The 15,957-nt window shown below is 40.6% G+C and overlaps 1 protein-coding gene across 2 annotated transcripts in view; it reads left to right on the forward strand.

Moving 5' to 3' along the window:
- Positions 1–11,143, forward strand: part of LOC141134442 (UPF0235 protein C15orf40 homolog) — a 243,228-nt gene extending 232,085 nt beyond the window's left edge. For both annotated transcript variants that reach the window (XM_073623984.1, XM_073623983.1), the window contains 3 exons: positions 253–379; positions 5,251–5,363; positions 9,964–11,143. In XM_073623984.1, the coding sequence (XP_073480085.1) occupies positions 253–379; positions 5,251–5,363; positions 9,964–9,978 (255 nt within the window). In that variant the 3' untranslated portion in view covers positions 9,979–11,143. The remainder of the gene's footprint in view (positions 1–252; positions 380–5,250; positions 5,364–9,963) is intronic.
- Positions 11,144–15,957: the final 4,814 nt, after the last annotated feature.

The raw sequence follows: 15,957 nt of genomic DNA on the forward strand, positions 1-15,957 counted from the left end.
GTGTGTGAAAAATATGCCAAAAAAAAGAAATCAGGAAGGGGCAAATACTTTTTTATAGCACTTTATACTATTTTGATTTTAGTTTCTGTAAAAATTATTCAGGAACTGCAATGCTGGAAAACCTGATCTATAACCTGTCACTACAGTCTCTTGGCCAATGTTTATTTGTGTTCATTTTATTTTAACTGTATGTTGTAAAGAATATACTTATTGTTGTTATGCAGTTATTAGAGTGTTTGTCTTTCATTGCAGGCTAAGGGACAGAAGAAAGATGCACCCCAGGATCCGCACCCCCCAGGTCCAGTTATGAGAGATACAAGTGGATCCATTTCTATTGCTATTCACGCTAAGCCAGGTTCCAAACAAAGTGCTATAACAGGTAAATGTTTGTGCGTACATAGTCCTTTCCTGTGTGATGAATGCAGCTGCAAAAAAAGATTTCATAAACCTCAATGTGTTTTTTATGCATTCTTTGATGTTTAACAACCTCCTTCCCAGGCCTATTCTGACACTTCGCTCCTACATGTAAAAATCAACTTTTTTTTTGCTAGAAAATTACTTAGAACCCCCAAACATTATATATATATATATATATATATATATTTATATATTTATTTATTTATTTATTTATTTATTTATTTATTTTTTTTTAGCAGAGACCCCTAGAGAATAAAATGGTGGGTGCTGCAATTTTTTATGTCACGCTGTATTTGCGCAGTGTTTTTTCAAACACATTTTTTTTGGGGGGGGGAACTTTCATGAATTTAAAAAAAAATAAATAAAAACAGTAAAGTTAGCCCAATTTTTTTGTATAATGTGAAAGAATGTATGGTGAGTAAACAGATACCTAACATGTCACGTTTTAAAATTGCTTCAGTCCGTTGTATCGCGGCAAACTACGGTACTTAAAAATCTCCATAGGCGACGCTTTAAACGCCTTTACAGGTTACCAGTTTAGAGTTACAGAGGAGTGGTGCTATAATTATTGCTCTCGCTTTGAAGTTCGCGACAATATCTCACGTGTGGTGAGATCACAGTTTACATGTGCATAGTAATATGTAATGTATGTGTTCACATTTGCTCGTAAGCACAGTGGGATGGGAGCGCTTTAAAAAAAATGTATCTATTTTATACAAATATGTGTGTTGTTTTTTTTTTCTTGTTCTAACGTTATTGCTATCACAAGGGATGAACAACAATCCCTTGTGATAGCATAGACCGTGACAGGTCCTCTTATGGACTTCTATTAGACCCCAAATCTCTCCTCTGGCCCCCCCATGCAAACGATCAGACCGAGATCAGTCTTATTGGTTGCTTCCCTGGCCGCCAGGGAAACAAAGGGGCGTAACCGGAAGTGACGGACTGCTCATCGCTTCTGACTTCCAGGGTTACAGAGAGAGGGGAACGACGTAATTCCCCCCCCCCCCCCTTTTTTCTCTCTCAGTCACTCTGTACATTGTCGCCACGATGGGACTGGAGAGCCCGTGTAAGGCGGCGGCAGGGGGATGTGACCCCTTTCCACCACCTGCAGAAGTGAACTGAGTGGCTAATTAGCCACTCAGATCACTTCTGCAATACTCAGAATCGCTGGCTGAACAAAACGGTATCAGGATGATGCCTGTGAGTGCAGGAATCATCCCGGTATAACCACTGAAACCCAAGGATGTACCGGTATGTACCTTGGGAAGGAAGTGGTTGTAAAGGCAGAAGTTTTTATCTTAATGCATTTTGCATGCAGCGCCCCCTTCTATTTACCTGAGTCGAATTATAATCCAGCGATGTGCACGAGAGCAGAAACTGTCTCGGCTCTCCATCTCTCAGATACCACAGTGGGAGTCATTGGCTCCTGCTGTTGTCAATCACAGCTAGTGAGGAGGGGCCGGGCTAAGCGTGTACGTGCATATGGGTGCCCGACTATCAAGTGGCCTACTATGGGGGCACTCGGCGGAGGAATCCAGGAGCACCAGTGGGGGACCCGAGTAGAGGAGGATCAGGACTGCTCTATGCAGAACCTTTGCACAGAGCAGGTAAGTATATCATATTTGTTATTTTAATAAAAATAAAAAAAGCATTTACAGTAATTTTAAGTGACCAAAAGGTTCTTCCAGCACCTGGTAGGCTTGAATCCTCCATAGTACAGTGCTGTCCTTCTTTGCTGCACTGCTGCCTGTCATGAGAAGATCAGGAATCTGTTATGACAAAGGCAGAAAAAAATAGACTGTCAGAGGTGATATAGGCCTTTTTAATGGCAAAGCCATCAAAGCAGTTACCACTTTTTGGCAAATGTGCCCAATTCCTGGGCATAGCTTATTTTTGCAGCATCATCCATAGTGATGTTTCTGCCCCAAAACCAGCACCATTTCCAGGAGCTGGGCTATGGTAGCTTGCAGCTCTAGTTGGGAACTTGACTGTATGAAATCATATCCGTCTTCGATGAGCTCACAAGATGAGCCATCTGCACTAGTTAATGAAAGTTTGCTTATAACTGTTCCACGTCTGGTTTCTAAACCTGGCCATCAGTGGTAGCCATAATAAGGATGGCTTATTTCCTATTGTATATTTAATTTAACCCGTTCATGGCAAAGGTAAAACAAATTAGAACACCTGATCGCAGTTTTGGCAACTTTGGCATGTGTAAGTAAAACTGTACATATCACTGCAGGTATTGAGTGTATCCAGGTGGATTTTACCTTAGGGTTTTTTTTTTTCCTCGGAATAAACTGGGTTTTCGTTTGGTGGTAAAGGGTAATGGAAATCTCAAGATTTTTTGTTTTTTATTATCAAAGGAAAACTGGCCTGAAATAGTCAAAAAAAAAAAAAAAGTTGCGAAAATAAAGATAAAATGGATCAAGGATTTTTTTTAACTTGGTATCTGTGGAGATGTGTTTTAACTACTTGCCGACCACGCTATAGCCAAAAGATGGCTTCAGTGCAGACGGCTAGTTCTGGGAAGCCGTCACATGATGTACTCCCGTGAACTCTCCCGCTGCTCGCTCTGTGATCAGTGTTCTTCGGACAGTGCCGATCACAGATCGGGAAAAAGAGCCAGTCAGCAGCTCTTTACCACGTGATCAGCTAAGTCCAATCAGAACTGATCCCAGAGGGAAAACAGAAGCTGGTTATCGGCATTCCCTTCCTCATGCTGACCGCATGAGGATCAGAGAAGAGAGATGATAACCAGCTTCTCTGAGCCCGGGTTCACACCTATGCGAATTAGATGTGCGTTTCCGCACACCTAATTCGCATAGCAGGAGAATGTGACTGGCTCCCTATGGAGCCGGTTCACATATCTCCGGGGCGGCTGCGGTGTGCACTGCACAAAAACGCTGTGCGTCTTTGGCTGCGTTTCAGGGCCGAATTCAGGCATAGAATCGGCCCTGATTCCTCCCTGAAACGGTTAACAGGGACGCACAGCGTTCCTATGCGGTCCGCAGCGCATTATAGTGTGAATCCGGGCTAAAAGTAGGGTTGTCCCGATAGCAATTTTTAAGACCAAGTACATGTACCGATACTCTTTTTTTTCAAATACTCGCCGAGACAGTGGCACTAATAAGCAGCACTGATAGGTGACATTGATGAGGCGTGGACTGTGTCAGTAGTTTTTTATTTTTTACTTTTTTTGCATTTATTTTTTTACTTTTTCTTATTTACATTTTTTTTGGGGGGGGGGGGTGGATGGTGTCAGTGTTTTTATTTTTTTTTTTTATGCATTTATTTTATTTTTTATTTTTTTACTTTTAAGTAAAATTGTTCTTTTTTTATCAACCCTGTTGGGGGGGGGGGGGGGGGGGGGTGTTTACAAGCACCGATCACTCTGTATAGATTTCAATAAGGCAGCTGAAAGCCGCAGGAGGGAGAGGAGGAGAAGTGGCTGTCAGCTGCCTTTTTGAAATCTATAAAGGGAGATTGTTGCTTGTAACTGCCCACACCAATCATCCCTGACTGCCCAGGTATCAGATTAGGCATTACTTGTACTTGTGCAAATGCTCAGTATTGGCACTGATACTAGTATTGGTGCAACTCTATCTAAAAGGGACATGCACACCGATAATCGGGGCACTGATTATCAGTGCTGCCAATGTGTGCCCATCATTGCTGTAAATCAGTGCCGCCTCATCAGCGCACAGAAGGAGACAAATTACCTGTTCCCAAAATTTTATAACAAACTATGAACGTGGTTTCTTTTCCCCCTTCAACATTTTCAGTCTTTATGCATTTATTTATCAAAAAAATAAAAAAAACTCAGTGGTGATTAAATACCACCAAAATAAATCTCTATTTGTGTGAAAAAAAAGATAAAAATTTCAGATGGGTACAGTGCTGCGTAACCACGCAATTGTCATTGAAAATGCAACAGTGCTGAAAGATGAATATTGGCCTGGGCAGGAAGGGGGTAAAAGTGCCCATTAGGCAAGTGGTTAAGGTAGGTTTTAAAAAATGAAATATGTATGATTGTTTTTGGGCCCTGCGATCGTCGGGAGTAGGAGCATTCTTTTTCGGTTGTTTTTTGATGGTGAGTTATGGTAAGAAGACTACAGCTAAATCTCAGAGGTTTTTCTGCATTCATGAGGCGATGGAACACGGGGTGGGCTGCACAACTCAGAGTACATTTATGGCACTGCTCTGTGCCGTGATAAAATTGCCATGTCCTCATAGGGAGTAATGTCATTGCAGCGGTTTTAATTTTTTTTAACTTTTGTCTTTGGCTGTCACATTGGTCATATGATTGGGAGTCTGTTCTGATAGCTTCCGATCATAAATAAAGACCAGGAACTGTCGGTGTCGTGTGAGCATTAAGGCCCACCTGCCTTGCCACTGTACATATGCATTACATGATTGGCAAGACCAAACAAAGATAAAAAAAAAAAAGCCCAAGCCACTTTAAAAAAAATAAATAAATAAATTAGTATGTTCGATAAAAGAAGTATTTGGCACGAAGCAAAGGTCATGATGATGGAAGACTGCTGGGAGTTCAACAATTCCAAGGCCAGAATTAGGGTTTCTTTGTCATTGTATCCTTTTTCTGTAACTGGTGGGGAGGTTAATGTGTTATGTGTCTTAGTTGCATGGATACGGCTGCTCTGATGCTCCACTTCCAGTTTAGGGATTGCCATTTAGGACCTAATTTTTTATCTTTATTTTTCATTGTTTTACTTTTCATGCAATGTTTTCAATTACAATCAGAAATCTACCTGCCTTTTATCTGTGTCATCTTGTCAGTTACTACATATGACTGGGTTTCTTTGACAGATGTGACATCAGAAGCTGTTTGTGTTGCCATTGCTGCTTCTCCATCTGAAGGAGAGGCGAATGCTGAATTGTGCCAATTTCTATCAAAGGTTTTGGAAGTTGTCCTCGACAAGGTAAGTGGCTTACCACTCCCTATACTCTGTGTTGGTGACCATTGAACAGGCCCAGGTTTGATTTCACAGGCGGTTTTGTGCATTCTGCTCAGTTTTGCAAATCCAAATTAAGTTTTTGGAGCCAAATCCTGTTCCTAAATTCAGGCCATTTATAGGGATAATAAGTAAGCGGTTGCAAATAAAAGGTGTGAGGGATATGTACCAATGGCAAAAAAAATAAAAATGCTGTACAGCAGGGTCTTTCATGTGGTTTCAAAAGAGATTTTTTTAAAATACACAAATTCTATAAAGTAGACTTCCCCCTTTTTCCAAATCACCGATCAGCTTGCATCTAAACACTGATTTAAAAAAAGGAAAAAGGATGCTGTGAGCCCACACTTGTATAGGGAGGGGACTGGGTTAGGCAAACTCGAAGCTCATACCTACTCAGTGTAGGTATAAGTATAGATATCAATATACTACAAACAAAGCTGACTCACATGATACTCCATGAGACTTCTCTGCTTTCTACAAGTTATGATGCACACAAGACCGGTCATTTATTGTGTATGTATGTATATATATATATGTGTATATATATATATATATATATATATATATATATATATATATATATATATATATATATATATATATACCTGTGTGTTGTCCCTGTGATGGAAATGATTTATGAAAGGGAACAAACATAGATGTCATTGTTTATTACAAACTGCACACCTTCATTTCTTAACCACTTCCGTTCTTTGGATGTACTTAGTATATCCAGAGGGAGTTCATTCAGAATAAGCTCATAGCTGCAGTAGCAGATATAAGCTTGGGCTTGTTTTCTTCAGCCAGCTCCTGCCTGTAAAGTGTGAGTGGTGCAGTCTTTGCAATATAATGGATCATACAATTTTAAAGTGATTAAAAAAACAACAAAAAAAACTTAAATCTTTTCAAATAACAAACATGCCATACTTACCTCCACTGTGCAGTTCGTTTTGCACAGATTGGCCCTGAACACTGTCTTCTGGGGTCCCTTGGCGTCTCTCGCGGCTCCTCCACGCATTGTATAACCCCCTAGGAGAAGCGCTCTCCCGGGGGGGGGGGGGGGGGGTTGCGCACTCCCGAGTCCATCATTCCATAGACGCCGAATGTAGGACTCTTCCCCGCCCCCCACATCATTGGATTTGATTGACAGCAGCGGGTGCCAATGGCTGCGCTGCTATCAATCTATCCAATCAAGAGCCGAGAACCCCGGGGAGAGGAAAAGTATGTCTCTGGTGTGGGAAATTCTAGAGCTCAGGTAAGTAGAACGGGGGGCTGGGGGGGCAGTCACAAAACACGAGGCTTTACAAGCCCTTTTAAAGGTTTTATTTTATTTTTATTTTTGGCATGTTTTGTTATCTATTCAACACAACCCCATCATTTTATATTTTACCCAAAAAATAGGTATTCTATTGTGTTTGTGCACACTAAAATTTAATTTAATTTTTTTTTCAGAAAATATACAATAAATAGTTGGGCAAATTTGCAACATAAAAAATTGCAACTAATATCTTTATTTTTTACAAAGTTATTATTGAAAGGTTATAATGCATACAGAGTGACTGAGAACATGTATAAAGTAAATATATTATTATTATACAGGATTTATATAGCGCCAACAGTTTGCGCAGCGCTTTACAACATGAGGGCAGACAGTACACTTACAATACAAATCAATACAGGAGGGATCGGAGGGCCCTGCTCGTTAGAGCTTACAATCTAGAAATATATAACACAATCCAGGTGACATAGTGTAATGGTACAAACAGAATTAACTGCATAGCATTTACAAAATGAGGCTTCTGAAGAAAGTTATCCAAATAATGAATCTGTATATAGATCTAAAGCCTGGGTTATATATCTCCACTAACATTTGGTAATATATGCAAACAAGGGGCCTGTAGCTGCTCCACCATTAGGAATCTGTGTTACATTAAGGCTGTCATTAGTTTAAGGAAGGATTTGCCCCCTTAATGACCAGGCCATTTGTTGCAATTCGGCACTGCGTCACTTTAACTGACAATTGCACGGTCGTGCGATGTTGTACCCAAACAAAATTGATGTTCTTATTTTCCCACAAATAGAGCTTTTTTTGGTGGTATTTGATCACCTCCTGCGTTTTTGTGCTATAAACAAAAAAAGCCTGACAATTTTGAAGAAAAAATATAAAAAAACAAATTTATTCATCAGTTTCAGCTGATATATATTCTACATATTTTTGGTAAAAAAAAATTACAATAGGTGTATATTGATTGGTGTGTGCAAAAGTTATCGTGTATACAAACTATGGGAAAGATTTAGGGACTGAGACATTGCGGCAGACAGACTGGACACTTTTTTGGAACGAGTGACATTTATATAGCGACCAGAGCTAAAAATAGCCAATGATTACTGTATAAATGTCACTGGCAGGCAAGGGGTTCAACACTAGGGGCGATCAAGGGGTTAAGTGTGTTCCCAATTAGTGTTCTAACTGTAGAGGGGATGGGCTCACTGGGACATGACAGAGATCACTGTTACTGATGACTAGGAACAGTAGATTTCTGACATGTCCACTGTCAGAACGGGGAAATGCTTTGTTTACATAGGCAGTTCCCCATTCTGCCTTTGTAGAAGGCAATCGCGGGCCGCCGGCAGATATCACGTCCACCTGACCCGCGGGCACGCTCCCGCAACTGAGCCTGCATGATTCACTGTACAGCTACGGCGATTTGCACAGGAGAGCCGACCTGCCACTGTATAACAACAGTGGCTGGTTGGCAAGCGGTTAAGGAAAATCGCTGAAAAGAAATGCGCAAAGCAATTTATGCGGAAATAATGATGATGACCCCCTACCACAAAGTCTTGCAGGGTCGATCGCCTATAATATTAGGAATAAGCAGAGTAAGGAGGGGGGAAAAGAAAAGAAAAATACACAAGGGTGGGAGGAAGAGAAAAGGATGGATAGAGAGATGAAAGGGGGGAGGGGGGAGAAAAATAGAAGAACTGGGGAAAGAACGAGGACAAGGATAGGCTGCCAGTCCATAAGCTAGCAACACACTAGCATGGAGTCACCATTACTTTTTAAACCAAATTCACATCATCCCTCAACTATCATCTTTTCATTCTACAGGTGCAACTGCTCTAAGAAAATATACAATGTTCTGGGGGTTGAAGCAATTTATGGCCAAAATGCAGATTTTTACATGTGTGTGCAAAACAAATGGAAAGATTGCTCTGTAGCAGGACTGTTTGAAGAGGAATTATCCGTTTTTTTTGTTTTTAGATGGCGCTTCCAATGGGACAAAGCACATGTCCCATATTGGTTGCCCTGTAACACTAGCTGTAGTGCAGTACAGGGTGACCCCACTTGTCTCCGCCTCCCAGCACATGCCTAAGGCAGGGACAAGGAAACAAAATGCAGAGGGAAGTAAGGTGTGCGCTTCCCTTGGGCAAGTGCTGGGAGTCGAAGACCAGCGCTCACTAGCAAAGCAGCTGTCAACTTGCTAGTTGTGGTGTTGGATGGTCAGGAGCCAAGCGGGGGAAGGGGGTTGCCCTATCTGACATTTCAGCTAGTGTTTAGGGCATGTAGGGAGAGAAGGACAAAGTACTAGCCCTGAAAACAAAGTACTTCTAAAGGCTTTTTACTGCATGAAGGTAAAAAAAAAAAAACTTCCGTATGCAGCTCTCTCCGCAGTCCCCCAATACTTACTGGAGCCTGATTGCGATCCAGCGATGTCCAGGAGAGCAGCAACTCTCCAGGGTCTCTGCCTCCTTATTAGCTGAGAAACAATCACAGCCATTGAGGAGGGAGCGGGGCCAAGCCCTGTTCTGTGTACCTTATGGACACACAGAGCGGGGCTCAGGAGCGACCACACGAATGCCCTCATAGCAATTGACTTCCTATGAGGGCACTCAGAAAAGAGGAGGAGCCAGGAGGGCCAGTGGTGAACCCAAGAAGAGGAGGAATGGGGCTTCTTTGTGCAAAACCATTGCACAGGACAGGCAAGTATAATGTGTGTGTGTGTTTTTTTTTAATTTACCTTTTAATATGACTTGAAACTTTGCTCTAAATGTAATTCCTAGACAGATAAGTGTCCTTATAATAAAAGTCAGCAGCCACATTATTTGTAGCTGCTAACCTTTATTTATTTTTTTTCCTACAGGATGAAGCATGAAATCTTTAGGCTGGGTTCACACTGGAACATGCAGCGGCTCACAGCAGGAGTCCGCTGTGTCTCCATTTGCTGTTTCAGGTCCGATTTCAGACCGAATTTTGGTCTGAATTTGGACTTGAAACAGGCCAAAGGACACACAGGACTCCTATTCAGTTCTCCATAGAGAGCCAGTCACAATCTCCTGCTCTGCAAATTGGATGCGGAGAAATCCACATTCAATTTGCACCGGTGTGAACCCAGCCTAAAGCTCCACTCCTGATAATTCAGCCTATCCCATACAGTGTGTACAATGCATGTTTTGTAGAATTGCTATCACTATAGACATGGCTGGATTTATTTCCAAGACAGTAGTTCAGTGGCAATTATACATTTGTTTATTTAGAAGCAATAACTGAGTTTTTCTATCTCTCTAAAAGGGTGACAAAAGTTGAGAAAAGGATGTGCAGATTTCAGCCAATACCATCACAGAAGCTGTGTTAGAGAAGCTGAAGAGTGAAGCAGGAAAAGGCTGAATGGAAAAGAGGCGTCCTTGTGTAACGATGGCTTCTGCTAACTGAAGAATGTATCGCACACACCGTGATATATCACTCCATAGATCAGAATTCCTTATGACAGAATTTGATTTTTAATATGCGTGTCACAATTGCTGGTGTTAAAATGATCTGGACACTTATTGTGCATTTAAATACATGGAATTTCATAAAATCAGTTGAAGGAGAACAGAATGCACTGCTGCTACTGGCAAAACGAAAATACATTTTTTAAATTTAATTATTAATAATTTATATAGTTTATGCATTTTTTTTAAATAGTCCATAAAAAAACTTTTGATAAGTAGCTAGATTTATTCTAGGTATTAAAAATTTCAATTTGGAGTGTATTTGGGAGACCATTTACCGCAAACGTTATGTGAAATGTAATAATAAATGAGAATTTATGAATTTCTCAGCTTCAAATGACACACCTTGCTTGCAAGGAAATAGTACCCCAGTCTGCCTGTATTATAGATAGAGTATAGAGAGAGATGTGGAAAAGGAAGTGTTCTCCATGGAAATCACTTTGGCTCCAGAAGGTTTTACCCCCTTCATGACTAGGCCATTTTTTGTTATTAAAGTGGAGGTCCGCCCACCCCTGCAAAAATGAAAAGCCAGAAGCTACACATACTGCAGCTGCTGACTTTTAATAATAGGACACGTACCTGTCCTGGAGTCCAGCGATGTCGGCACCGCAGATGATGTTTCCATCAGCTGGCAGGGGAAGGAGGAGGGAACTGAGCCGCTGACGTAATTCACAGCGGCCCGGACTCCCGGAAGTGGGGACATGATACCTGTAGAAGACGGGTGCACCGCTCCAGTGTGCAAGCACTCAGGCTTTCACACTGGAATGACAAGAGAGGCGCTTTACAGGCACTATTTTTGGTGCTAAAACACCTGTAAAGCGCCTCAGTGTGAAAGTAGCCTAACTGGTAAATGTGCTGTCATGCAATTCTGTACCCAAATACAATTTCATATACTTTTTTCCCACACAAATAGAGTTTTCTTTTGGTGGTATTTGATCACCAATGTGTTTTTTTATTTTTTGTGTTCTAAATAGAAAAGTCAGAAGATTAAAAAAATATATATTTTTCACTTTTATGCTTTTAAACATATACATTAAGAAAAAAATCTAATTTATTTATACATTTTGGACAAATTGTATTCTACATATCTTTGATAAAAATAAAAAAATAAATCCCAATAAGTGTGTATTAATTGATTTGTGTGAAAGCTATAGCACCTACAAACTATGGTGTGTGTGTGTGTGTGTATATGTGTATATGTGTATATATATATATATATATATATATATATATATATATATATATATATATATATATATATATAAATATATATATATATATATATATATAAATATATATGCTCAGCAGTGCGGCAGGCAATCTGACACTAACTGCTACTGATATGACCATATACACTATCACTGTACTAATGAAACTGGCTGGGAAGGGGTTAACATCTAGGGCGATCAAGGAGTTAATTGTGTGCATCATGTGCTGCTTTTACTAACAGATCTTCATTTCTTCTCCCTGAAAATAACAGAACAGAGATTATTCTCTCTGTACAGAGTGCTGTGTTGAGTGTCAACATAGGGTTCTGGGCTGTGATTGGACATAGCCGATTAGCAGGTCCCAGCCATGAATAATTGGCCAGGACTTGCTGACAGACTCACGCTGTGTACAATCACAGCTGGTGGGGGGATGTGCGCACCCTAAGCCCAGAAGAAGGCAGCGACATACCAGTACATTGCTATGCCTGCACAGGCTGCCAGTCCACAGTACATTGCAGGTAGTCTGCAAGTGGTTAATCTATTCGAACAGGTAAAAATGTAATCCTTATTTACACAATGCCTACAGATAAAGGTTATACTTGAATAAGAATACAAGAAAATGCCTTTTCTATCATTTATTCAACAAATCGAATCAATAGATGTAATGGTATACTGTTGGCCCCTGGAGTAGAAATAACTTATTGAGAATGTTTTGATAACCAAACTCACATCAACTTGGTGACATTTTTTGACACCACCTCTGTGCAAAATTCTGGCATGATTTGCCTTTACCATATCTCCCCAAATTGAATTGGCTTTCACTGGGCCAGCCCATAACCCTTCATTTCTTATTTTCGAGCCACTCCTTGATGTTGGTTTTGCATCATTATGTGAAAAGATCTATTTCCGGTTGGTATGAGGTTCTCCTCCTGACATTGGCTGTCTTTGGTATGTGTCAAACATGCCGGCTGTTACTGTGACTCAACAACACTGATTAATCAGTCCACAGCATATTGCTCCAGAATGCACATCTACCAGGCAGGTTAGATTAGTGCAATTTCTTTCTGATTGTAGGTGCATGGATTTTCACACCTACAGATCCTACAACACAAGTTTGGGGTTTTTATGGACTTCTTTTAGAATCAGGCTGTCAATTTGCTGGACCAGCAAGTCCTGGAAAAATTGGCAGGTGTCTGAAACCTATATCACTTTTAGATTATTTTCCCTACAATGGAACAATTATTTGAAATAAACCCTTTTAAAGGCTAAAAAAATAAGATGCTTTGCATCTTCTGAATGAATACAAAGCATTCTCTGATTGGACAAGGTGGAGAGGTGAAGTGGTGACATCACGCTCTCCACCTCATCCAATGAGAGACCATACCTGGATTTCCCCTTTGATTTACACGTGTGTTGTGGTCTGAAAAGTGATCCATGGTGAATCCCTTTTCCCTGCCATAGGAAGCATTTTCACCAATAACTTCCCCCCGAATGGATTGATTTTAGTGAAGGTTCCCTGAGACCTGATAATTATTGTGGAGGTAAAAAGGTTGGGAATGGCTAAATGATGCACCCCAATGGCTACACTAATCTACACATGCACGAAAATGGTAGAGCTGCTCAGTACTCTAAACGGCATGCAGCCGGTTTCAGGCAAAGTATTGCACTTCATCATTTTTAATTCTTTGATCCAGGGGCAATGCCATCACAACTACTAATTGTCACATAGAAAATAGGAGGTTAAAAAAAATACCTTTGTTATCTGATATTATAATAAATAACATTAAATAATATAATAGTTTTACTATTTTAAGTAATATAAAATTTTACTTTTATTCCTATATTATTATAGCTAATAATATTAACAATAAGTATTATTGTTACCATCCCTCCATGGCATGATGGAGTGTAGAGGGTGCTCTGTGCCCGTCTCTCTCCGCACTTCCCTACTGAAAGCTCTCCGAGCTCCATGGTCTCCGATACCCTTGTTTAAAGAGGCATCACACAATCTAGAGACAAAGAGCGGCAGTGTGGCCTCTAGTGTTCAGGAGGAATGTCTGCATGTGTGTATGGTGATAATGGCTGAATTCCTGATTAGGGCTGCAACTAATTATTATTTTCTTAATCGATTAGGTGGCTGATTTTTGTTTTGATTAATCGGATAATAACCTTTAAAAAGTGCGGTGTATAATTTAATATGTAAAGTTTAAAAAAAAAAAGGCAATTTATTCTTAAATATCTACAGTTGTGCTCATAAGTTTACATACCCTGGCAGAATTTATGATTTCTTGGCCATTTTTCAGAGAATATGAATGATAACACAAAAACATTTTATTTCGCTCGTGGTTAGTGTTTGGCTGAAGCCATTTATTATCAATCAACTGTGTTTACTCTTTTTAAAATCATAATCAAAAGTTTACATAACCTGGTGATTTTGGATCACTTGCACACAAGTTGACGCAAAAGGGGTTTGAATGGCTATTAAAGGTACCCATCCTTGCTTGTGATCTGTTTGCTTGTAATTAGTGTGTGTGTATAAAAGGTCAATGAGTTTCTGGACTCCTGACAGACCCTTGCATCTTTCATCCAGTGCTGCACTGACGTTTCTGGATTCTGAGTCATGGGGAAAGCAAAAGAATTGTCAAAGGATCTGCAGGAAAAGGTAGTTGAACTGTATAAAACCGGAAAGGGATATTAAAAGATAGCCAAGGAATTAAAAATGCCAATCAGCAGTGTTCAAACTCTAATCAAGAAGTGGAAAATGAGGGGTTCTGTTGAAACCAAACCACAATCTGGTAGACCAACTAAAATTTCAGCCACAACTGCCAGGAAAATTGATGGGGATGCAAAGAAAAACCCAACAAATAACTTCAGGTGAAATACAGGACTCTGAAAACATGAGGTGTGACTGTTTCAAGATGCACAATAAGGAGGCACTTGAAGAAAGATGGGCTGCATGGTCGAGTCGCCAGAAGAAAGCCATTACTACACAAATGACACAAAGTATCCTGCTTACAATATGCCAAACAGCACAGAGACAAGCCTCAAACCTTCTGGCACAAAGTTATTTGGAGTGATGAGACCAAAATTGAGCTTTTTGGCCACAACCATAAATACTACATTTGGAGAGGAGTCAACAAGGTTTATGATGAAAGGTACACCATTCCTACTGTGAAACACGGAGGTGGTTCACTGATGTTTTGGGGATGTGTGAGCTACAAAGGCACAGGAAGTTTCGTCAAAATTGATGGCAAGATGAATGCAGTATGTTATCAAAAAATACTGGAGGAACATTTGCGTACATCAGCCAGGAAGCTGCGCATGGGACGTACTTGGACATTTCAACAGGACAATGATTAAAAACACAAGGACAGGTCGACCTGTCATTGGCTACAGCAGAATAAAGTGAAGGTTCTGGAGTGGCCATCTCAGTCTCCTGACCTCAATATCATTGAGCCACTCTGGTGAGATCTGAAACGTGCAGTATATGCAAGACAGCCCAAGAAGATAAAGAGCCTCATCCACAAATACCACAAAATACTTCAAGCTGTCATTGATGTTAAAGGAGGCAATACACGGTATTAAGAACTGGGGTATGTAAACTTTTGATCAGGGTCATTTGGGTAGTTTCTGTTGTCATTATGATTTAAAAAGAGTAAACACAGTTGATTGATAATAAATGGCTTCAGCCAAACACTAACCATGAGTGAAAGAAAAGTTTTTGTGTTATCATTCATATTCTCTGAAAAATGGTCAAGAAATCATAAATTCTGTTTATTTAACCACTTCAATACCAGGCACTTAGACACCTTCCCGCCCAAGCAATTTGAATGACAATTGCGCGGTCATGCTACACTGTACCCAAACAAATTTTTTATCATTTTGTTCCCACAAATAGAGCTTTCTTTTGGTGGTATTTGATCACCTCTGCGGTTTTTATTTTTTGCGCAACAAATAAAAAAAGACAGAAAATTTCGAAAAAAAAAAAAGTTTTTCTTTGTTTCTGTTAAAATTTTTTGTAAATAAGTACGTTTTCTCCTTCAATGATGGGCACTGATATGGCTGCACTGACGGGCACTGATACGGCGGCACTGATGGGCACCGATGAGGTGGCACCAATGAGGTGGCACTGACGGGCACTGATAGGTGGCACTGATGGGCACTGGTATGTGGCACTGATGGGCACTCATAGGTGGCACTGATGGGCACTCATAGGCGGCACTGATGGGCACTCGTAGGTGGCATTGATTGGTACATATGGGTGGCACTGATGGGTACTTATGGGTGGCACTGATGTGTGGCACTGATGTGCACTGATAGGTGGGCACAGATGGGCACTGTCAGGTGGCACCGATGGGCAATGACAGGTGGCACTGATAAAACATATTGGGGGCATTGCTGGGCAGATCTGGAACATAATGGTGCCAATCAGTGCCCATTTGTGGGCACTGATTGGCACAGATTGGGCACATGTGGATGGCCATGGGGTACATACCTGGCCATCCACATGTTGCCCCTTCCCTGGTGGTCCTAGTTTTGCTGATTTTCAAACAGAACTGTAATATATTATGTATGACAGACTC

Source organism: Aquarana catesbeiana, linkage group LG03 (genome assembly GCF_042186555.1).
Source record: "Aquarana catesbeiana isolate 2022-GZ linkage group LG03, ASM4218655v1, whole genome shotgun sequence".
Classification (NCBI taxonomy): Eukaryota; Metazoa; Chordata; class Amphibia; order Anura; family Ranidae; genus Aquarana; species Aquarana catesbeiana.